Source organism: Lithobates pipiens, unplaced genomic scaffold (genome assembly GCF_037356315.1).
Source record: "Lithobates pipiens isolate NorthernLeopardFrog02 unplaced genomic scaffold, aLitPip1_a1.2 Scaffold_8, whole genome shotgun sequence".
NCBI lineage: Eukaryota > Metazoa > Chordata > Amphibia > Anura > Ranidae > Lithobates > Lithobates pipiens.
This window is the reverse complement of record NW_027507903.1, coordinates 45,636,840-45,662,177: the sequence shown is the minus strand read 5'-3', so window position 1 is coordinate 45,662,177 and position 25,338 is coordinate 45,636,840. Positions and strand designations below refer to the sequence as shown.

The following is a 25,338-nucleotide window of genomic DNA, read 5'->3' as shown; positions in this document are numbered from 1 at the left end:
CCTTTGCGTGACTACACTAAAGTAAATCAGTGTTCTTAGAGCACCCCTTACATCAGAGTTCCTCTTTACATAAGAGGCCACAGTGTTCCCCCTTACATCAGAGTCCTCTCTGTACATCAGAGTTCTCAGTGTTCCCCCTTAGATCAGGGTTTCCAGAGCATCCCTTATGTTAGAGTCTGCAGAGTTCTCCCTTACATCAGAGTCTGCAGAGTTCCCCTTTACATCAGAGGCCACACTGTTCTCCCTTACATCAGAGCCCTCTCCATACATCAGAGTTCTCAGTGTTCCCCCTTACATCAGAGTCCTCTCTGTACATCAGAGTTCTCAGTGTTCCCCCTTACATCAGAGTCCTCACCATACATCAGAGTTCTCAGTGTTCCCCCTTACATCAGAGTCCTCACCATACATCAGAGTTCTCAGTGTTCCCCCTTACATCAGAGTCCTCTCCATACATCAGAGTTCTCAGTGTTCCCCCTTACATCAGAGTGCTCTCCATACATCAGAGTTCTCAGTGTTCCCCCTTACATCAGAGTCCTCTCCGTACATCAGAGTTCTCAGTGTTCCCCCTTACATCAGAGTCCTCTCCGTACATCAGAGTTCTCAGTGTTCCCCCTTACATCAGAGTCCTCTCTCTACAACAGAGTTCTCAGTGTTTCCCCTTAAATCAGGGTTCCAAGAGCATCCCTTATGTTAGAGTCCCCAGAGTTCTTCCTTACATCAGAGTCTGCAGTAACCCCCTTACAGTGAAAGGGAACTCTGCGAGTTCAGATGTAAAAGGAGAACTCTGTGGACTCTATTGTAAAGGAGGACTCTTGTTATTAACTTCATACGATTAGAAATGTATGATTAGGTATTTAAATAGCAAAATATATGTATAGTTGATACTATAAAAAAAATTGCTGTGTGCCGCTGAAGTGTTCGGGTTTGACTTGAAGAAAAGGTGGCAACCCCAGCGGAACCTGTGGTCGGACTCACAGCAGGCTCGCGAGCACGCCTGCTGTGCAAGATTCGCGGGATCGCGTGCAATAAAATGATTTTGCGCAGCGGAGCCAACCTGCTGCAGTAAAAATGCGACAGCTGGTCCGCAAGCGGTTAATTAATAGTAACAACAGAATGGCTCAGTATGTGATGCAGACTGCAGTCACTTGAGCTTCGCTACACAGAAATCATGTGACCTCCACTTCCTGTAGTGGAGCTCCAGCTGCAGAGATTCAAAATAAAGTTCAGTAAAAAATAAAATAAAAAAATGTGGAGTGGAGGGCGCACGTTTCCTGTCAAAAGTGGAGCTCCACTCTGCTGGCTGCAGAGTGGAGCTCCACTTTTGACAGGAAACATGCGCCTTCCACTCCACTTTTTTTTATGAACTTTATTGTGCCAAATATCCAATAGCCACACACCTCCTGGAAGTGGAGGCCACGTGTTTCCTGTCAAAACGTAAAGTGGAGCTCCAGTCTTGTCCCCCCCCCCTTGGACTATAACATTTTCCTCTCTTGTGGGGGGGAGAGAGAACTCTGCCGACTATACCATCTTCCCCCTAGTCAGAGGGGAGTGGTCTCTGCAGACTGTACCATCTCTCATATACCAGGAAGTAGGCGCAGAGATGAAATTTCTTCTCATAGTCTGAGATCTAATAGTTAGCCTCCCCCCTCCTCACCACTGGTTGGATCTTCCCGGCCTCGGTGTTTCTGCTGGTTGTCACGATGAGTCGGATCTATCACGATAAAGCTCTGCAGAACAAACCTGTGCACGATGAGCGGGTGTCGGGCTCCTGGGAGCCGGCTGTGTTGCAGAGGTATGATGGGGGAGGGATGGGATGTGATGTGATGTGATGTGTGGCCTCTATGGATCTATAGGGAGATGTGAGGACTGATCTCCTCCTGACTTCCTATATCATACAATAGCACAGACCTCCTTTTGCTGAAAAAAACAAACAAAAAAGTCTATTATTTTTGCATTGGAACCTGCAGAGTATTGCACCTGTGATCAGTGGATGTTGGGTGCAATGCTCTGACTCCTGCAGACTATTCTTCCAGCTCAGGTCTGTACAGAGCATTGCACCCGCCATCCGCTGATCAGGGCCCTAATGCCCCGTACACACGTTCTGATTACCGGATGATTAAAAATCGCTTTCATATTGATCGTTTGATAATCCGATCGTTAGTACACAGCTTCCGACAGCCAATCACGACAGCCCGTCCAACAAAATGGGGAAAACGCACTTAGCCCGGACGACAGCCCATCGTACGACAATCGTTTAATCAGTACAGTATGCGCCCGCTTAAAAATCGGTAGGCGAAAACCGCACATAAGCGGAAACACGAAAATAAACCAGAAGGACACACAGGGGGGTCACACGTATTTGACATCATTTCAATACGTAGCTTCGCACAGCGGAAGGTCTTTCCCGGAATCACACGACAAAAATCGTACAGCACATGTTTGCACTGTCCGATATTTAGTTTTACGCAACAAAATGCGAACGCGCAGGCTCTTCTACATAGCTGGTGGTAAATCTAAAGAGATGGTGCAATCAGTGCGGTGTATGGTCGCCTTTAGGGGGAAGAATATCTGTATGCTTGGGAAGTCTAATCATTCCAGGAACATGCACATTTCTCTAAACGAGTCCCATGGCCATTCTTGTCACTGCGATCATTATGATGGATACTCACTCTGGGGCTTTGTATTGCCGTGTACAGACCGCCACACAGGAACATGGGACATCACGGCCTCTGTGTGCAGGGGGGGTTCAGAGGGGTGTTTGGGATATTTGGAGTTCGTTCACCTTTTTATTTTTCTTGAAAAGGTGAACTTACCCTTTAACTACTTAAGGACCCAGCCTATTTTTTTTTCAAACTTGATGTTTCCAAGTTCAATCTGTGTTTTTATTTTTTATTTTTTGCTAGAAAATTACTTGGAACATTTATATATACTTTTTTCAGACACCCTAGAGAATAAAACGGCGGTTGTTATAATACTTTGTCACACCATATTTGCGCAGCGGTCTTACAAGCGCAATTTTTTGAGGGAAAAAAATAAACTTTTTTACATAAAAAAAAAAAATAAAAAAAAAATAAGACAACAGTAAAGTTAGCCCATTTTTATTTATTTATTTTTATTGTGAAAGATGATAATTGATACCTAACATGTCACGCTTCAAAATTGCACCCGGTCGTGGAATGGCGACAAACTTTGACCCTTAAAAATCTCCATAGGCAACGTTTAAAATTTTCTACAGGTTACCAGTTTTGAGTTACAGAGGAGGTCTTTTAAGTATTTCTCTCACGCTAACAATCGCGGTGATACCTCACATGTGTTGTTTGGACACTGTTTTCATATGCGGGCGCGACTTACGTATGCGTTCACTTCTGCTCGTGAGCTTGACGGCACTTTAACGTTTTTAATATTTTCTTATTTATTTTACTTTTACGCTGTCCTTTTAAAAATGTTTTGGGCCACTTTTATTCCTATTACCATACAAAGAATATAAAAATACCTTGTAAACGGGGGAAAAAAAAAGACCATTGGGCGGAGGTGACGTTGGACGTCACTTCCGTCATCCAGTGTTATGGACCCGAGCGGTGGCCATCTTTTCCTCACTCGGCTCCATGTCCCAGTGGGGACAGCTCCGGTAAGCAGTGAAGACGACTGGTGGAGGGGGGGGGGTGGTCCTTTCCCGCCTACGGTAAAAGTGATTTTGCACTGCGGAGACCACTTTTATCAGAAAGAGGACAGCCCGCTGTTTAAGAATATACTGGGGTTATTGCAGATATCTGCTGCCATAACCCCGGTATTCTACGTCAAAGTACCAACATAAAATGATGGTGGGAGGTCTGTAAGTATTAGGGTACTTACCTGTCCAGGAATCCAGCGGTGTGCTTGCCTGAGCCGTTTTTTTTTTTAATCGGCGCGCTTGGGTGCTGCCGTCGCCATCTTGGCTAAGGGAAACCAAGCAGCTTCACAGCTGGTTTCGTACTGCATGAATCGCTTTGTCAATGGGCCAGCTCCAGTTGGGAAGGTGGAGGGGGGGGGCCTAACGAATCAAACTGAGCCGGGTACCCACTCCCACCCCCCCAAAAGGTACCAAATGTGTGACAGCGGTAGGGGGTGGGAGGAGGCAGATAAAGCGGAGCTCCACCCAAAAGGGGAAGCTCCGCTTAAGACTGCATCTACATTTCATGATTTGTTCACTTTATTTATTATTTATGCGTTTTTTTTTTTTTTTTTCATGCGCTCCCATTGATGTATATGTGCCATTCTGTCATTTTATGAGCCCTATTTAATAAGATAGAACAAAAATCAATGGTGATGTGCAGAGATCCATTACAGAGGCATTGATCACCAATATGTTGGTAAATTGAAATCGAATTGGTTGCTTTTAGTTAGTGCATTTTACAAACATCCTTAATTAATTCTCATATACTAACATTGATTGTCTGGATTATCTCCTCAGTGGACAAGGTGTGCTCCTGGAAGGAACGTTGGTGGATTTCTCTCGCCATGTTATTACAGATGCTAAAGGAAAAAAGGTGAGCAGTAATGGCGTTCAATTGGCTTGAAGTGTTAGTTCACCTTTTCAGATTGTAGCAGAGCGTCCCAGAGAGAGCAGCGAAAAGTATTTTTCGGGGGTTTATACATCTCCCAGGCTCCTCTCGTATACATTCAGGGATCTCTGATCCATGGTCCAGTTCGGGTCTTGGTCCTCTCCCACAGGCCAATTTCAGTTCACTTGAGCAGACAGCCTTTGCTCTCTGCCTGGGAAACAGACAGTGCTGGTCTGTGGGGGAAATCCTGGTGCAACTTGGTGTCACCTTGGCAGTTTGAGGGTCCACAGCTGGTTCTTCTAAGACGAGAGGCCCCTCAAGGTCGCAGATGTTTGATCTTATTCACCTGGTGAGGAAATGACTACAGCCAAAGTCCCTGTCTGGGCCACAAATAATGGAGCGTGTGGTCATGGACCGCTTCCTGAGGTCACTACCAATTCCCCTGCAGAAGTGGGTGAGTCAAGGAGACCCCAATTCGGCAGACAACCTGGTGGAACTCGTTGAAAGGTACTTTGCTGTAGAGAACCTGGTCACCACCCCTACAGCTGCAAAGACTTTCCACCCAAAGCAACGGTCTCCCCAGGCAACCAGTAAGCCTGTTCCAGGGGAAGTGGGTGGTAAGCAGGGCAAGGAAATAGGGGGGAGGAATTTTGGTGCCAGGACTGAAGTTTGGCGTCCCAAACAAGGGAAGCCGCTGCCTGTCAGCAAACCAAACTGGGGAAACATTTTGTTTTCGTTGCCAAGAACTGGGACATTTTGCAGCAAACTGTCCATTGACAGATGAACCAATGCAGTGTGATCTATCTATTAGAAGGCAGCCTATGTTTGCGGTTGTTTCATGCGCTGCACCGCCAAATATGGGAAAGCACATGTGCCAAATGACTGTTAATAATAAGCCTACTATGGCCTTGCTGGACTCTGGAAGTCTAGTGACTTTGAGTACAGCTGAGATGGTTGAAACTGTGAATTTTCATGCTAAAAAAGTTGCTGCGATCTGTATACATGGGGATACCCGGGAGTATCCTATAGCCACTGTTCAGTTTAAAACTGGCTTAGGTATGGTGACCCATCTGGTCGGACTTGTGCCCCACTTGGTGCAATAGACCATCATTGGTAGGGACTTCCCTAAGTTTTGGGAACTGTGGTATCGTCCTGACTCAGTGGCAGAGCCCAAACTCCTGGGCACTACTGACAATGTGTGTTCAGGGGACTCCTCTTGGGGCTACCCGGGTTGTCCTTTCTCGGTTATGGCAGGAGAGCTGCAGGAGCCTGAGGAAGTTCTCAACCAGTAGAGCTGGACAGCCGTCTGCTGAAGCTGAGCCTATGTTGGATTTTGCTGACCTTAATGTGCATAAGGCAAATTTTGGTACCGAGCAGAGAAAAGACCATACCCTTGCTAGAGCCTGGGAAAATGTAATCGTGATTAACCACTTGGTATCCGCATGCCATCATATGACGTTGTCGGCTTTGTGGGGTTATATCTGAGGTTACAGACATCATTCAGATATCAGCATTTTCAGCCGGCGATTCTCTACACCATAAGAATGATCATAGCGGCTGTTGCGCCGCTTGATCATTCTTATGGGTGGCAAAAGGGGACGTCCTGTCCCCCCCGCTGCCCTCCGGTGCTTCTACCGGCTCACCGCAGCGATCAGTGAGTTGGACAGAGGGTCCGCCGGCCCCGGATGTTGATCATAGAGATTTCCAGCGGACCAGATGGTCGCTGGAGTCTCTTTGATCGTCAGAGGCCAGGCGCAATGTTATGACGTCATGCCCGGCCTCTGAGTAAAAAAAAAAAAAAAAAAAAAAAAACGGCGCTGCCTGGGCTGGGAAGCGGTGATCGTGTTTTATTTATTATTTTTTTTTTTTTTTTTTTTTTTGCTTTCAGGCTTCCCAGCCTAGTGGTGAGATGTGGTGTCTTATTGACCCCACATCTCACTGTAAAGAGGTCCTGTCATGTCATATTCCTATTACAAGGAATGTTTACATTCCTTGTAATAGGAATAAGTGATACATTTTTATATTTTTTTTAAATGTAAAAATAAACTGTAAAATTAACAATAAAAAAAACAACTCAGAAGCGAACGCATACGCAAGTCCTGCCCACAAATGAAAACGGTGCTCAAAGTACACATGTGAGGTGTCGCCACGATCGGTAGAGTGAGAGCAATAATTCTAGCCCTAGACCTTCTCTGTAACTCAAAACACGTAACCAGTAAAAAAAAATTAAAGCGTCACCTATGGGGATTTTTAAGTACCGAAGTTTGGCACCATTCCACGAGCGTGTGCAATTTTGAAGCGTGACATGTTATGTATCTATTTACTCGGCGTAACTTCATCTTTCACATTATGCTAAAAAATTGGGCTAACTTTACTGTTTTTTTTTTTTTTTTTTTTTTTTAAAGCATGAAAAATTCCTGCGCAAATACCACACAAGCTAAAAAGTTGCAATGACTGCCATTGCATTCTCTAGGGTGTCTGCTAAAAAAAAACATATAATGTTTGGGGGTTCTATGTAATTTTAGAGCAAAAAAAGAGGATTTTTACATGTAGGAGCGAAGTGTCAGAATTGGCCTGGATGCGAAGTGGTTAATGATGTGCCTGTGGAACCAGGGGGACAGGCCCTGTTTTCCTTATTTCAGCAGAAATGAGGATTTACTGTATCGTGTATGTAAAAAGAGTGATGAATTGGTTGAACAGTTGGTGGTCCCTAAGCCATACAGACAGGTGGTGTTGGAACGTGCCCAAGGCCATTTAGGGATTGAGAAAACAACTGAAACGGTATTGCGCAGGTTTTACTGGCCCGGGATACATAAAGATATATTGAGAACTATTGTCAATCCTGTCCTGTGTGTCAGATGTCAGCCCCACTACCCCACTTCCGAAGTCCTTTAGTGCCATTACCTATTATTGAAGTGCCCTTTGAGAGGATTGCCATGGACCTTGTGGGTCCACTCCCCAAGTCTGCCCGGGGTCATCAGCATATCCTCGTACTGGATTATGCTACCCATTACTCCGAAGCAGTTCCCTTACACACAGCTATTGCTAAAAACATTGCCAAAGAGCTGTTTATGGTGTTCAGTCGTGTTGGCATCCCTAAAGAAGTCCTTACAGTCCAGGGCACCCCATTTATGTCATGAATAATGAGGGAGCTTTGCAAGTTATTTAAGGTGACACAGTTGTGAACCTCTGTGTACCATCCTCAAATGGGTGGCTTAGTGGAACTCTTCAATAAGACCAAGAGCATGTTTAAAAAAAAAGGTTGTTGCCAAGGATGGGAAAAACTGGGACTTCCTGATAACATACGTAATGTTTTCCATCAGGGAGGTTCCCCAGTCCTCTACGGGGTACTCTCCATTTGAGTTGCTTTATGGTAGACACCCTCGGGGACTCTTAGCCAAAGAAACTTGGGAGTGGGAGCAAACATCCCATAAAAGTATCATTGAGCATATCGCAGGAGAGGATTGCAGCACTCATGCCCATGGTAAAAGAACACTTACTGCAGGCCCAAGCAGCCCAACAGAGGATATACAACAGGGGGGTCCAACTCCATGTTTTATCACCTGGTGACAGGGTTCTGGTATTAGTTCCCACTGTTCAGAGCAAGTTCCTGGCTAAGTGGCAGGGTCCCTTTGAAGTAATTGAAAGAGTTGGGGACGACAATTACAAGGTATATCAACCAGATACCTCGAGCAGATTTACCACATAAACCTGTTAACACCAATCTATCCTTCCAGGGCTTTAATGGCGAGGTCCCTCCTGGTAACGCCTAAGGGTACTGAGTCCCCTCTGATCCCTGAGGTCATGATTCCAGACACCCTGTCAGGTTCCCAAAAACGGGAAGCTAGAGAATTCCTGATAAGGAATAGAGAGAAATTTTCAGAGTTACCTGGCACGACTTCTGCAGTTCACCATGATATTGTTACTGAACCTGGGGTCCATGTCAAGCTCAAACTGTACAGAATTCCTGAAGCGAGGAGAAAGGACATCAGTGATGAAGTTATTGGAGCTAGATGTCATTGAGGAATCCAATAGTGACTGCCCTAGCCCCATTGTGTTAGTCCCAAAACCGGATGACACCTGGAGGTTCTGTAACGACTTCAGGAAGCTTAATGCAGTGACAAACTTTGACGTGTACCCAATGCCCAGAGCAGACAAACTTCTAGACCAACTTGGCAAGGCTCGCTATCTGACCACTTTGGACTTAACAAAAGGTTATTGGCAAATACCGCTGACTGGAAGCGCCAAAGAGAAGACTGCATTTGTGACCCCGGAGGGTTCCTTTCAATATAAAAAAACTGCCTTTTGGGTTGCAAAATGCTCCTGCGACATTTCAGAGGGCCATGAACAGGACCCTAAGACCCCACCGACGATATGCAGCAACCTATCTAGATGACATAGTGGTACATATCACTGACTGGGAGTCTCACTTGCCCCGTGTCCAGGCTGTCCTTGATTCCCTCTTCAAAGAAAGTTTTATGGCAAATCCAAAAAAATGTGCCATTGGTCTAGAGGAAGCCAAGTATTTGGGCTACACTATTGGCCATAGTGTCATAAAACCTCAAGTGAGTAAAATAGAAGCCATCCAGGAGTGGCCACGTCCTAGAAGCAAGAAGCAGGTCAGGGCCTTTCTTGGCATTGCGGGATATTGTAGAAGGTTTATCCCAAATTTTGCAACTATAGCTGATCCACTAACAGACCTTACGAAAGGAAAAGACTTTAATGGGGAAATGGTCCTCGGTAGCAGAGGAATCTTTCCAAGTCCTGAAGAAGGCTCTTTGTGCACAGCCAGCACTGTACTCCCCCGATTTCTCCAAAGATTTTTTGTTTTAGACGGATGAGTCTGATGTTGGTATCAGGGCAGTACTATCGCAGGTACACAATGGGGAAGAACACCCTGTGGTGTACCTAAGCAGAAAGCTCCATGACCATGAGAAAAAGTATGCCGTCATTGAAAAGGAATGTTTAGCCATAAAGTGGGCCCTGGATGCGCTCAGGTATTATTTGTTAGGGTACCAGTTTGAGTTAATAGCTGACCATGCTCCCCTGAAATGGATGGCCCAAAAGTAGACTAATAGACAGGTGAATGGTTTTTGGCTCTACATGATTACTCCTTCACTGTAAAACACAGGCTGGGTGTGTGAGATGGGGAATGTAGATGCCCTGTCCCGTGTTCACTCCTGTTGGGCCACAGGTGTTCCAACCCTGGGGTTGAAACAAGGGGGAGGATATGTAGCAGAGCGTCCCAGAGATAGCTGGGAAAAGTCCTTTTCGGGGGTTTATACATCTCCCAGGCTCCTCTCATATACATTCAGGGATCTCTAATCCATGGTCTAATTCGAGTCTTGGTCCTCTCCCACAGGCCTATTTAAGCTTACCTGAGCAGGCAGCCTTTGCTCTCTGCCTGGGAAACGGACAACGCTGGTCTGTGAAGAGCAAAAGGTTGGTAAAAGCTGTTAAGGAGGTTATGTGGAAGCTGACAAGCTGTAGGCTTGCTCAGACTGGTAGGACCTGTATATATTGTACAGTTAGAGCCGAGACACGGCTAGGTTTTTGTTTTGCTATTGTTCTTATTTGTTTTCTGGAACACTGCACAGCACCTGTATATAACACAAACACTGCACTGTTTGTCACTACCTCACTGGATTTGGTATCTGTGCCTAAAAGACTGCTCATCCCAGGGAGCTTTGTACCTGCTACCTGTCCCCCAGGTTACATATGGTGGAGAATGCGGGCAGCTGTAGTAAAGTTACTAGAGTGACTAAACATAGAGGAAATCCTAAAACAGTTGATGATATCCAATGCTGCACAGCAGCAAACAAACGCTGCACTCAACGCTGCACAGCAGCATGCGTGGGACATTGCGATTTATTTAAAGTGGTTATAAACCTCAGCTATTAAATATGAACAAAGCATATCCCTCTATAGCCATGGTTCTCAGGGCCCACTAACGGGCCAGGTTTGCAAGATAACAGAAATACATCACAGGTGATATCACTTGCTGCTCAGTGACTGCAGTATTCTAGTCTGCATCTCTCCAAGGTAATACTTAAAATCTGGCCTGTTAGTGGGTCCTGAGGACAGGAGTTGAGAACCGTTGCTCTATAGTGTGTACTTGTCTCAATCCAGAGCACTAAATGCCAGTTCGCACTTGTGCAATGCCAGACATCGCATGTAATTCACACCGCATTGCAGATCACATGCGATGTCTGTGCGATGTGATTTCAGCCATACAAACTGTATGGCTGACATCATATTGCATTTGCACCAAAATGGTGCAGGGCCCTTCTTTGGGCCACACTGGAATCGGATCATATGGGTGTTCACACCCATGCGATCCGATTCCTGCACCATTTCACAGTTCCCACTGTGATCTGCAATCTGATCTGGGGGTGTCATCAACTTTACATTGACACCCCCAGCGGTTCGCAGATCTCAATGTGAACCTCTGTGCGATGCGGGAACGGCCACTGAATCGCAGGGTTTCCTGTGTCTCGTCAGTGTGAACTGAACCTTGGTGTCATTTATGTCTACTGCTCCGTTCTCTTGCTATTATTAACCTGAATAACTTCTGACACCAAGAGAAAAATGGTGACAGGGGATGAGCTCCAGCTGACTGAAAGCCTCAGCTCTGTTTCTGTGTGAGGGAGTCTCTCTTCCTTCTAATCAGCTCTCGGACCTCTCCTTACAGAACTCTGTGAAGTGTAACTTCAGCTCTTCATCCCCTTTTTTTTTCCTTACAGCTTAGACAAGCTTTAAATTCTGGACTTTGAACAGATGTAGAGAAGAGAAGACTGTAGATAGATGGGTACAACTTATGTATGGGGATTGGTTTCATCTCTGTGTATCATCTGAGGCCATTCACTTTACTGGGTTTATGTGAGGCCGCGTACACACGCGGGGACTGTCTGCCGAAACTAAGTTCGTCAAACAGTCCGCTCAAACTTTTGAATGAACGAACACGCCCACACACGGCACTTTTTGAGCGGACAAATACGGCAAACTTTGTTCGTCGTACTAAGTCCGCAACTTTTGAAATGAACGGACTCGCCCACACACGAGGCAACAGTCCGCTCATTTCGAGCGCGTGTGCAGGTAGGCGGGGCCCGCGAGGGAGACGTCGCGCGCTCCGCCGCCTGGAATGTACTTAAAGGGGAACCCCAACGCCGAAAAAAATCGGCGTGGGGGTCCCCCCAAAGTCCACAACAGACCCTTGTCCGAGCACGCTACCCGGCCGGCCAGGAAATGGGGGCGAGCGAGCGCGCCCCCCCTCCCGAGCCGTACCAGGCCGCGTGCCCTCAACATGGGGGGTGCCTTGGGGAAGGGGGGGCCGCGCGGCCCCCCCACCCCAAAGCACCTTGTCCCTATGTTGATGAGGACAAGGGCCTCTTCCCGACAACCCTGGCCGTTGGTTGTCGGGGTCTGCGGGCGGGGGGCTTATCGGAATCCGGGAGCCCCCTTTAATAAGGGGGCCCCCGGATACCGGCCCCCCACCCTATGTGAGTATGGGGTACAATGTACCCCTACCCATTCACCTGTAAAATAAAAGTACCCAAAAAAAAAACACAACACACGAGATAAAATATTTTATTGCACAGCTCCGGGGGTCTTCCGTCTTCGGGGGTCTTCTCGCCGGACTCCTCCGCTATCTTCTTGTAGCTCTTTTGCTAGCGGAGGAGTCCGGCTTTCTTCCTCCCCGCCGCCGGCCTCTTCTCCCGACTTCGGGGGTCTTGTCCCCCTCTTCGGTTCTTCTGCCGGGCCACCGCGCCTTCTTATAGCTCTTTTACAGGCGGTGGCCCGGTCTTCTGTCGCCGCTGTCGCCTTCCGGTCGCCTTCCGTTCTTCTTCTTGTTCTTCTTCTTCTTCTCCAGGAGATGTTGACACGTCGCTCTCTCCGGCCGGAATGCCAGAGCCGCGCTGTGCGGCCACTTATATAGTGACAATGGGGCGGTGTCACATGGTATATGTCACATGGGTTGGTCACATGGTGACCCCGCCCCCTTACGATGTCATAGTCCCCATGTGACATCAACCCATGTGACATATACCATGTCACACCGCCCCATTGTCACTATATAAGTGGCCGCACAGCGCGGCTCTGGCATTCCGGCCGGAGAGAGCGACGTGTCAACATCTCCTGGAGAAGAAGAAGAAGAACAAGAAGGCGACCGGAAGGCGACAGCGGCGACAGAAGACCGGGCCACCGCCTCTAAAAGAGCTATAAGAAGGCGCGGTGGCCCGGCAGAAGAACGGAAGGCGGCGGCGACAGAAGACCGGGCCACCGCCTGCAAAAGAGCTATAAGAAGGCGCGGTGGCCCGGCAGAAGAACCGAAGAGGGGGACAAGACCCCCGAAGTCGGGAGAAGAGGCCGGCGGCGGGGAGGAAGAAAGCCGGACTCCTCCGCTAGCAAAAGAGCTACAAGAAGATAGCGGAGGAGTCCGGCGAGAAGACCCCCGAAGACGGAAGACCCCCGGAGCTGTGCAATAAAATATTTTATCTCGTGTGTTGTGTTTTTTTTTTGGGTACTTTTATTTTACAGGTGAATGGGTAGGGGTACATTGTACCCCATACTCATTCACATAGGGTGGGGGGGCCGGTATCCGGGGGCCCCCTTATTAAAGGGGGCTCCCGGATTCCGATAAGCCCCCCGCCCGCAGACCCCCGACAACCAACGGCCAGGGTTGTCGGGAAGAGGCCCTTGTCCTCATCAACATGGGGACAAGGTGCTTTGGGGTGGGGGGGCCGCGCGGCCCCCCCTTCCCCAAGGCACCCCCCATGTTGAGGGCACGCGGCCTGGTACGGCTCGGGAGGGGGGGCGCGCTCGCTCGCCCCCTTTCCTGGCCGGCCGGGTAGCGTGCTCGGACAAGGGTCTGTTGTGGACTTTGGGGGGACCCCCACGCCGATTTTTTTTCGGCGTTGGGGTTCCCCTTTAAGTCCATACCAGGCGGCGGGGCCCGCGACGTCTCCTTCGCGGGCCCCGCCTACCTGGAGACGCGCTCGAAATGAGCAGACTTTCCTCCGAGCGGGAACAGTTTGCTCATTTCGAAAGTGGCCTACAAACGGGCGGACTGTCCGCTCAAACCAAGTTTCAGCGGACAGTTTTTCGGAATTTCCGAAAAACTTTGTTCGTCAAACTGTCCGCTGAAACTGTCCGCTGAAGCCCCACACACGAGCGGACTGTCCGCTGAAACACTGTTCAGCGGACAAAGTTGAGCGAACAGTCCGCCCGTGTGTACGCGGCCTGAGGGTTTACAATTTGTTTCTATGTTATTTTAGAGACTTGCAACATATATATCGGTCTCAAGGAATTTTCAGCCAGGTACTAAAAAAATTGGGTCAGCAGCTATCTGAGTGGAAGTGGCAGTGGGTACCTGGCAAAATTAGGTTCTCTCTTCCCCAAAAAAACAATATTCCAAGTATGGCGGAGGAGGAGGAAGAGTAGAACTTCTCTTTTTGGGTGAAAGCAGCTGCTGGTTTATGTGAAAGTTTATTTCACAAATATTTAAGGCTCCGTTCACACCGTGACGTTCCGGATTGCAGCCGCAGCGCCCGCCTCCCCAGTTTTGTAGCAATTCGGAATCTGAGGCAGAATCATGGTGACCTGGAATGCCATGGTGTGATTGGAGCCTTAGGGTTTGAAAATAGATATTAACTTTACCCAGCTTGGCAGAGAGCCAGATAGTGAGGACCAAGTCTTCCTCACTGCATCTGGGGTTCATTTGGGACATACAAGATGGAAGGGGAGATGGGTGCCAAGATCACCCCCGGGGGACCGCAGAAGAGTAGGTTCAGAGATGTTCTATGCAATATCATTGCACAGAGGAGGGAGGTATGTCATGTTTGTCCCTCCCTCCTGCAAAGTGCTCCCCCAGCAAGTAGCTTGCTATGGGGCACCCAAGCGGGCACGCTCCTGAGCTGATGCTTTGCGTGTCCATTCGCATACAGAGCTGAGGCTGTAATTGACAGCAGTGTGAGCCAATGAGGAGGGAGAGACCCAGCACGTGCTCTCGGGCACAGTGTTGGGGAAAGATCAGGCTCAGGTAAGTAATGGGGGGGGGGGTAGCTGCACACAGAAGGTTTTTTACTTTAATGCATAGAATGCATGAATGTAAAAAAACCTTGAACCTTTACAAAATCTTTGGTCCCTATCTCGTATGGAAACATACACATGCTAGGGCCAATTTACCTACCAGCATGTCTTTGGAGTGTGGGAGATAACCAGAGCACCCAAGGAAGCCCATTCAAAAAATGGAGAAGCTGTAGTTCTCATGGACTTATTCGTAAGGGCACCCGGAAAGGGATGGAACTTCTGTCTGGCCTGAAATATTTATTGGTGGCCATTGATGTGTGATTTGATCAGATTGATCCTAAGACAGCCGAAGAGTCCAAAACCTTTGTCAATAAAAGGCCAAGAAAAATTCCAAGCTCTACTTACCGACCAGCATGTGACCAACCAATATGACCTGTCTAACAGTTTGCGTTTAAAAACAGGGGTTTACTCTGCACACATTTGCAAATAAATGCGTAAGCTACAGACCTGTCACCTGTAGTCCCTCCCTTCTGACTTTTCATTGGCCTTTTTTTTTTTTTTTTTTAAATATATTTTTTTATTGAACAAACAAGATAAATGTAAACAATTAAATGACAGTCGAAGTGGACAGTATCTTTCTGAAGCAGTAACAACATGAAACATCAGAGCAGCTTAAAATAGAAGGAGCAAAACGCTCCATCGACCCCAAGGGCCAAACTATTAGGCAGTTTAATCCTTCAAGAGAGAAGAGAGTGGAGAAGGAAGTTGAGAGGAGAAAACGGAAAAGAAAGAAAGAGAAACGAGAAGGGGATAGGGGGGTAGGGGGTAACACCCTGGGGGACAAGGATCGCATCACAATTTAGGTGCTGCATGGTATCACAATAGAATTTGAAGATGAGAAACAATATCATCTATACATACAGAAGTACAGAAATGAAAATCTCCTACACTGAGGATCACAAAGGGACAGGAACCTTTGGCTTAGTCCGGGGTCCCAGTCCACGAAGAATTATTGAGATGTGGAAGGTTGAGCTGAGGGATGGTGTTCCTCCATTGCAGAAACGGTAGGGTCAGACCCGTCCAGCGATAATTGAGCTAGTAAAAGAGCGGCATCTTGTGAGGGAGGTAAATGGTTCGGTGATGATGTCAGCTTGAGTTTCCCCAATGCATTGCTTATGTCTCGTTGCAAGTACCATTTGGTATAGCGAAAGGGGGAAATGATATTATTTATTTCCTCTGAGGTAAAGGATCGTTCGATGTAAGCTCTCCATCTGGTAAAGAAGCGGGGAGTGGAAACAAATTGGGAGGAGATAACATCAAGTCGTTCTATGTGGAACAGTGACAGGAGGGTTTGTTGAACTCCAGTTAGACTTGGCGGTGTCGTGGAAATCCAGTAATTCATAATAGTCCTGCGTGCCGCCAGGAGGCATAGGTGGGACCAATGCGAGAGGGTGAGTGGACTTGGAGAGGTTAGCGACTCGGGTAGAGGGTCGCAGCTAAACATGCAAATCAACGAGTCTTTGGGTATCAGTGTCCCGGTAACCGAGTGGATGTAGTCCAAGACTGAATCCCAAAATTCAGATATAGAGGTGCAGTCCCAGAAACGGTGTAGTAGGGTAGGTCGATCTTGAGAGCACCAGGGGCATTTGGCTTCCGAGGTAGTGGTAGTACGGAACGGGTAGTAGGCTCTATGGGTGATCTTAAATTGAGTTTCTCTCCACTTTTCTGAGATAACCAGTTTGGAAACAAGTCTGTATCCCTTCAGGATCCTTTCAGACAAGGTAGTATCATGAAATATCGAAGCCCATTGTTTGAAGGGAGCAATGTGGTACTTTTCCGCCTGGTAGTCGATTAGGTGGGAATATAGGGTCGAAATGGAGTAGTCACCCTGTCGAAGCATAGTGTCCAAAGGTGACTTTCGGAGGCAATCTTGACGTAGACCTCCAATGGATTTCAGGTAACTCAGCAGTTGATGATGATAAAACGAGTGATTAGAGGGTAGTGAGAATTCCTGAGACAATGATCGAAAGGATCTAAGTGTTCCTCGCCCCTGCTCGTAGAGGGATGCCACTGTACGTAGACCCCTCTGTTCCCATTGAGCAAAGGCTGAATGAATGGTAGAAGGCGGAAACATGGGATTGCCTTGAATAGGTAGATGAGCAGAAATATTTGTGGGCAAGCCCAGGAGCTTCCTTACCTCCCTCCAAGCCACCACAGTGTCCCGAATAAGAATGTTGCTTTTAAGGTGAGGTGGTAAAACGTGAACGTTGGAGTGAAGAATCGCCGAGAGCGTGTAGGGATGTACCAGCGCCTTTTCGAGATGGTGATTGGAATATCTTGACTTGCCCGCTATCCAGTCAAGGCCCTGTCTCAGGAGACATGAAAGGTTATAGAAACGGAGATTGGGTAGGCCCGCCCCTCCGTCAAGCTTCGGAAGACACAACTTTTGAAGGGCAATGCGTGGCTTCTTATTGGCCCAGAGAAAAGCGGATAAAGCTGTATATATTTTTTGCACATCAGAATGTTTAAGGAGGAGTGGGATGGTTTGCATTGGATAGAGCAGCCTCGCAAAGGAAACCATTTTGAAGAGATGGCATCTTCCAAAGAGTGACAACGGCAGCCCCGCCCAGGTCTCCAACTCCTGTACAATCTTAGAAATCAAGGGTGGGTAATTGAGGGTATAGAGGGAAGAGGGTTCTCGACCTATGCGCACTCCCAGGTAGGTTATGTGGTGCTGTGCCATTGTAAAAGGCGAGGAAGATTGCCAGGAGATGGCTGTTCGCAAATTTAAGGATAAGATCTCACTTTTACCAAAATTGATTCGAAATCCCGAACATAGGCGATATTCTGCAAATAGGTCACGGAGTGTAACAAAATCGGCCGGGGGATTAGATGAAAAGAGTAAAATGTCATCCGCAAATAACGCAGATTGAAGATTTTGATCCCCAACCATAATACCGCTGATACCGTCCGGTGAATTTAATAACCTAGATAAAGGTTCAATTGCTAGATTGAACAACAGGGGAGACAAGGGACATCCTTGTCTTGTCCCTTTGGTGAGAGAGATGGTGGGCGAGACAAAGTCCGGCGTAACTAATCTGGCAGTAGGGGCAGTGTACATCTGGCAGAGGAAGTGCGTGACTGGACCCGAAAAGCCAAAGGCTCGTAGTACCTTAAATAGCCAAGCAAAATTGATATTATCAAAAGCCTTTTCGGCATCAATAGAGATGATGGCTAAATCCTGTTCCGGGTATAATTTCGCTTTTTCCAGTGCCAGAAGCACCTTGCGGATATTCAGTGTTGCGGACCTGCCAGTAGTGAACCCTGATTGGGCCTGGTGGAGGAGTGTAGGAAGGATGGTAGCTAACCGTGAAGCTATAATTTTGGACATTATTTTAACATCTACATTGATAAGAGAAATGGGCCTATACGAACCTGGGCATAAGGGGTCTTTACCCGGTTTGGGTATTAGCTTGATGTAGGCCTGGGAACCCGTAGGGGGGTAAGAACCACCATCCCATAGTGCCGTAAAGACTTTAGATAAAGTGGCCGGTATAAAGTCACGGGTAAGTTTATAAAATTCAGCCGAGTATCCATCGGGTCCAGGTGCTTTGGAAGGGGGCATCAGTTTTATTGTAGCCCTAATGTCCTCCAGGGTAACAGGAGCATTTATGGCTTCTAATTGAGGTCCAGTCAATTGTGGCAGATTCACCCTCGAGAGCACCTGGTCAGCGACGGAGTGGTCGATGGGGTCCTCTGCATATAAGGAGGAATAATAATCAGTTAGTAGTTGGCTGATCAATTTAGAGGAGGTAGCAACTGATCCGTCAGGGTGTTTCAAAGCATGGATATGGGTCGGTCTTTTAAAGCCTGAACAGAGCCTGGCTAACAGCTTACCCGCCTTATTGCCATACTTGTGGAGGCGCATGGACAGATAGGAGGAGGCAATCTGCTCCTGCCTTTCCGCCCAAAGATCAAAGTCTTGCTTGGCTAGCTGCCATGACCTGACAGTAGCCTGTGTGCGATTATGTTGGAGCTCAAGGTGCATGGAGCGAAGTTTTTCGCTAGCTTGAATATAGTTTTGCTTTGAGTGTCTCTTGTATTGTGTCACATAAGCCATAATCTTGCCTCGGAGGAAGGCTTTACCCGCCTCCCAGAAAAGATTTGGGGTGGCGATATGTTCCCCATTCGTCTCTGTATACTCGGTCCAACTAGTGAGTAACATGTGTTTAAAGTCCTCATTATTTGCCAGATAGGAGGGGAAACGCCATATGGGCGAGGAAGAGGAGGGCTTAACATTCAACAAGCTAACCGTAACAGGGCTATGATCGGAAATGGCCATGTCCTTGATGTCAGAATCCCTCACCAGCGGCAAGAGTGCAGGGGACACAAAGATATAGTCAAGTCGTGAGAACGTCTTGTGCGGGTGTGAATAGAACGTGAATTCACGCTCCGTTGGATGGGACAATCTCCACACATCAGTGAACTTTTGTGACGAGAACGTCCTGTCCAGGGGGGTGGTGTCATTTCTAGTTTGAGTTAAAGGCGTAGGCCCGCGGGGGTTAGTGTGTGTCCTGTCCTCAGAGGGACTCATAACTGAGTTAAAGTCCCCTCCTATCAGGTGGTGCGTCTCTGACACCTGGGAGATCCAAGTTCCTAATTCACCGAAAAACGACAAGTCTGGGGAGTTGGGCGCATATACATTAGTTATAGCAATGTCTTTAGAAGCTAGTGTCAGGTGCAAAGTGAGCATACGACCCCCCGGGTCCACCCGTACATTACGAGTGGTGTACTGCAACTGTTTATGAAGCAGAATAATCACCCCCGCTTTACGACCCACAGCCAGGGAACCCAATACTTCGCCAACCCACAGTTTACGAAGGCGTGAAAAATCTCCGTCAGTCAGGTGTGTCTCTTGTAAGAGCGCCACATCTGTCTTTAATCGCTTCAGATGACGGAGGATTTTCATGCGTTTGGAGGGTGAACGTAAGCCTTTAACATTCCAAGATACTACATTCAGTCGGTCTTTAAAGGCATCAGCCATAGGGGCCTTGAGGTGAGGTAGTATCAAGATGAGGAGAATGTAAATTAACAGTGAGACAGACCAAATCTATCCCAGGAGTGCGCATATATATGGAGACCCCCAGGGGTGTTTGTGGAGAGGCATAAGGGAAAGAGAAAAGATAAGCCGTAGCAGGATAGAGAAGGGAATGGGATAAGAAAAAGACAGGGAAAAGTGAACAGATCCATACAGTATGAAAAGTAACCAAACATAATAGGTGTATCCACCATAGAGTAGCCGTAGCCCACTTCACCTTTTTCCACATGGGTTGCATCTATGGTAGTCGGCTCCCAGTGGGCGCAGTAGCCCCCTGGGGTAGGCCGATAATGTTCCCCGGGGGGGGACGAGGGTAGGGGGAAGGATATGGGAAGAGCGAGAATAGTCAGCAGCATCTCGGGTTGGGGGTGGGGGAAGGTTTGGGGGTTAGGGAAGGGGGGTCAATCCCAAGGTTGTAAAGGTACAGCCTGTTTGCTGTATATGAAGAATGGGACAACCAATCGGGAAGGTGAAATAGGCCGGCTGACACGCTTAAACAGTATATTAGAAGTAAGTGCTAAATAAAATGGGCAATAGACCCAGTGAAAAACAAATAAATGTGGAACATAACATATCAAACAAAGTAATCGTGCACAGGCACCATCATAGGTAACCAACTTACAGAAGACCTCACATCTAGAGTAGTAGCTGTGACTACCAACAAGTGAGAAACACTTTAAACAGTACCCTTATCCGGGCGTAGTGCCAGGAGGATTCCAAGGACAGAGTCAGCGGATCACAGAGCGTGGGTGCTGATTAGTGGAGCGAATCCTTTTGTAGGGTGGTTTGGAGGGGCTCAGCTGGTTAGCAGTAGTGGCCTGGGGGGCCGCGGCAGGGTCAGCAGTTGGACTCTCCATCAAAGGGTCACGTGTGGTATCCATGTCTGCTGGGTAATTGGTGAAACGTTCCGCCTCAGAAGGTGTATTGAAGGTGCGGCGAGTGCCATTAGGAAGAGTAACATGTAATATTGCAGGATAGGCCAAAGTAAACTTAATATGGTTCTTAAAGAGAGAGGCACAGATCGGTGAAAATTCTTTACGCAATCGCATAACTTCAGCAGAATAATCAGCAAATAAAAGTAGATTAACGCCGTCAATCGTGAGGGTGCGTTGAGAGCGAAACTTTTGCAGGATAGCGTGCTTGTCTGCATAGTTCAGGTATCTAGCTATGACCGCTCTAGGCTTGCTGCGCTGTTCAGAGAGCTGTCCCAGGCGGTGTGCTCGTTCCACCACACAGGGGGTAGTGAGGCCTAGTCTAGCCGGGATAGTAACCATGCAGAGGTCCATGAGCTGTCCCGCAGTGACTGATTCAGGCAAACCCACTATTCTCAGGTTGTTCCTTCTTGCTCTGTTCTCAAAATCATCCAATTTGATCCACAGATCTCTGGTGGTACGTGTGAGGCGAGCTAGAGCAGCAGCTTGAGCAGTGGTGTCATCTTCCATGAGGGAGATCCTTTCCTCTGCCTGTGTTAAGCGCTGTGACTGGGCCTGTAATTCGTTTCTGTAGTGTTCCATGGCCTTTTGGATAGCAGAGTCTATAGATGCAGTTAAGGTAGGGGTTAATAAGGCCACAACTGCCTGGGCTATGTTCGCCGTATGAGGCGCCTCCGCGTCAGAGAGCAGGGATGGAACGAGCGATGGCTCAGCAAGGCCTTGTATCGGCGCCATATTGCCTAAGGACGCGGCCGTGTCCGCCGGCGCGGGCATCGCTGCGGTCAGCGATCGGTTCCCGGACCGCTCCACAAAGCGGTCCATCCACGGCTCAGCACCTTCCCCAAAGAACAGGGGGGGTCCCCGAGGCTATTCGCTGCTTTATAGCGGGTTTTCAGGGGGTATGCGGCGGGAGCAGAGTCCGCTTACCTCCTCCTCATGTGGCGCCGGAACCGGAAGTCTCTTTTGGCCTTTTTTGACGTATGTTGCTCTACAGTGCTCCTTGCTGCAAAGACCAGTGATAGGTGGGGGCAGTAGCTAACTTTTTTTGTACTGGGTGGGGGGAATATCGCTTCAGCAATCATTTTGAAATGCACTTCCATGTGTGTAGAGTATTAATTGACTAGTTGTCAACTTTAGATCGATTATGCCAATTGGAAGAGATTGATTAGAAAATAAATTGATCATTTATCAAAGTGTGTATGGCCACCATTAGAATAATTTAGCATTCTAAAAATAAATGATCAGCGCTTGTATCCACTAAAAAGTTAAATATAAATAGCCAGCAAAATTTGTTGATCAGAACTTCACATATAATGTATCAATAGGCAGCCTTAAAAATAATTGTCCAATTAATAAATGTCCATAAGAAAACCTATACATCCATAGAAATTAAAGAGAATCCTGACACCAGCTTCAGTGTATAGAAGATGATCCTACACAGCACCACAGTGTGTAATTAAATCCGCTTACCGGATCGCATTGACCCTCAAGTTAGAGTGGTCAACTGCGCCTTTTAAGATGACTCATTGTAACCACTTCAAGACCAGGCACGGTCATGCTGCACTGTACCCAAAATTTTTATCATTTTGTTCCCACAAATGGAGCTTTTCTTTTGGTGGCATTTGATCACCTCTGGGGGGTGATCAAATGGGATTATATAATTAATTTATTTAATATCTTTTTTTTTTTTTTTTTCTAGTATAGGCAGCGATCAGCGACTTATAGTGGAGCTGCGATATTGCAGCGGATAAATCCGACACTAACTGAAACTTTTTTGGGGACAAGTGACACTAATACTGTAATTGGCGCTAAAAATATACACTGTACTAATGACACTGGCTGGGAAGGGGTTAGCATCAGGGGCGATCAAAGGGTTAAATGTGTTCCTAGCCAGTGGTTGTGTACTGTGGGGGAGGCCCTTTTACTAAGGGAAGGCATGGATCCCTGTCTCTGCTTTGTAGAACACGGGATCAATGCCTTCCCTACTGACAGAACGGCAATCTGCCTTGTTTACATAGACAGATCGCCGTTCTGATGATCGGATAGGCGGACATACCAGGTAAGTGTTCCTGTGCAGCAGAGCCTCCTTGCCTCCATATATTTTATACAGTCGACAAGCAGTAAGTGAACATGATCAGTACAAAGAGTATTTGTCTACAATTCTGTTTTCAGTACAGGTATCCTGTAGTGTTCTTGCAGGCTGCTCAGCGATATGAACCTCCATTACAACCAGAGTCTACAAGTCAGCAGGTTCAATGTAGAGCTGCAGTTAGTCTATTATTTGAGCTTGGTGTCAATAATTTACTCACCCGGTCTCTCCTCTGTCTCTTCTGTTTTATCCTCATACTTCTTTTTTATGTGGAATAAATAACTTGAATGATGTGACTTCAGGAACATCTGAAACCCAACAGGAGAAGGATTTGACAGAGATCAAACCCGAGGTGGCTTCAAACTAGTTCTGTGTTCAGAGATAAAAATCCGTTGTTGAAGCGTTGGAAAAACAAGTTGTGTAGAAGTGTCTTTCAGGAAGTGGGATCGGACATCCCGCTGTGGTTTAGGACTCTGCAGGTTGACTGCCGTGTTCAGTCTGGCAAAGGGTTCACCGAGCGCACAGATAAATGTGATTTCCAAGGCTGACACAACCGAATGAGCATAGAGGCAGATCGATTTTCACATTTCTGATAACATATCGTTCTCGCGGTGCATATGTCTTTGTAGAAACGTCTTTGAAGACATCTAGGGAGGATTTTGGCAGCTGGTCCATCAAAGTATTTGATAGAAGGTGTCCGATTTGAACAAAAACATAAGAAACGCATTTGCTGTCTGGTTCACAAATAGCGCACCCTCTGTGATCGCTAATACTGATTTTTATCGTTCGTTCCGTTATACCTCTGTCAAAATGTGCACTAGAAAAAGATTAATGGATGAATACTTTTTCTGTGGCAAATTTAAAGCATAACTATAAAGTTTTTTTATTCACAGTACCATCTCTACACCATGGGGTCTTTTTATGAAAACTTTGTTAGATGAATATCAAACACATTCTGGCTGTAATTTCTCATCCCCTGTGGGAAATGTAGTTCAAAACATCTGGGGTGCCAAGGTTCCCCATCACTGCCCTATGATCATTGGTTGCTATCTAGTGGCCAAAATGCAGTATGTTTTCTCATTGAGGGATTTCAAAAAAGGAATACTGCATTTTGGCTACTAGGTGGCGCTCATGATCATAGGAATGAATCTTCTAGAAAAATTACAGCCATAATTTGTGCAGCATGAATGTGTGTGACATTTGTCCAACGAATGTTTTATAAACAGACCCCTATCTGTACTGAGTTTATATTTTCTCCCTGTGCTTGTATTGATTTTTCTCTGGCTATTCTGCGTAACTCCGACACCCAAAAGAGATTTCTGGTGGGTTAATTGGCTCCTGTCCAAATTTGTCCCAGTTTTTGTTTGTATGTGAGATGGGGACCTTGGATTGTAAGCCCCATTAGCCCAGTAATTGATGTGAATGTGCAGTATGTAAAGCGCTGTGTAACTTGTCAGTGCTATATAAACTGTAATAATAATATTTCCTATTGAAAAGATGGAAAACGCAGTCTTCCGTGAAAATCCTTTGGCACCAGACTCTTCTGGGTTGAAGGAAACCCGCCTATAGATTTTCTGCATTCGACACTTCTAGGACTGCCAAATGCTGGAGTCCCTTGAGCACAGGGCCTGTAATAAATGTACAGTATGTAAAGTGCTGTTTAAATTTGTCTGTATAATTCCTATTGAAAATTTGAAAATCGCTCTTCTGGGTTGAAAAAGGAAACTCCCTTACCGATCTTCTGCATTCAGCATGTCTGGGACTGTCGGATGCCACGCTCTGTAGTTTCCTCTGCTGGCCCCCATGTCACTGCAGTACACTGGCTGGAGGAAGGAACCACAACACACAGCATGGAACCAGACATCGGGCGCACCATGAAATGCGCCAGATGAAGATCTTAGGCCCCGGTCAAACCAGAGCATTTTATAACTTGAAGCTCAGAGCTTAGTACTCAGTCACCTGGAGCTCGACACCTGATGCTGAAAATGTAAGCTACTTTTGAAGCAGATTAAAACTTAAACATAAACTTTAAAAGATGAGTTCACCTTTTTAAAAAATAAAAAGAAATGTACAATATTTTGGCAGATTTAAAAAAAAAAATGCTTTTTTTTTTTTTTTTTTTTTTTTTTTTTAACTTGGAGCCTGGAAAGCATTGAACCTGTGATCAGTAGACTGTGGGTGCCATGCAGCAATCCTGCAGACTAGTCAGTGTATCTGTCTGCTGGTATCGCATATGGGCAGAAACATGCATATTGACAGGAAGAATAACCAGTGCGCTCAACAGTGCCATGGTAGTTCGTTGAAACTTACAAGCTGACAGCTTCAAAGGCTGTTGGGATTTGTAGTTTCCTATTCAGAGGACTGTGAATGAATGACGCAGGCGGGTAGAGCCCCGTACAGTCTTGTTATGTTCAAACAGTGACAGCGGGCACCTGGAGAAGATGCCTACCCGCTGTTGCTAGGAGAGGGGGTGAGACTGCAGCTTTGTGGACTTTCCTGTTATAAATTGTTCATTTTGCACTAAGTGGTGTGATTCTTATGCCGCGTACACACGATCGATTTGTATGACGTACTTAGTCCGTTGAAACGCATTTCAACGGACAATCCGCTCGTGTGGGCTTCAGCTGACTTTTTCAGCGTGAAGTCCGG

The 25,338-nt window shown here is 47.0% G+C and overlaps 1 protein-coding gene across 1 annotated transcript in view; it reads left to right on the top strand.

Annotated features, from left to right (window-relative positions):
• Window positions 1–1,451: 1,451 nt before the first annotated feature.
• Window positions 1,452–25,338, top strand: part of ARPIN (actin related protein 2/3 complex inhibitor) — a 42,423-nt gene continuing 18,536 nt past the window's right edge. Inside the window, exons 1-2 of the mRNA XM_077472209.1 lie at window positions 1,452–1,792; window positions 4,451–4,526. Coding sequence (XP_077328335.1) covers window positions 1,701–1,792; window positions 4,451–4,526 — 168 coding nt within the window. The 5' untranslated portion in view covers window positions 1,452–1,700. The remainder of the gene's footprint in view (window positions 1,793–4,450; window positions 4,527–25,338) is intronic.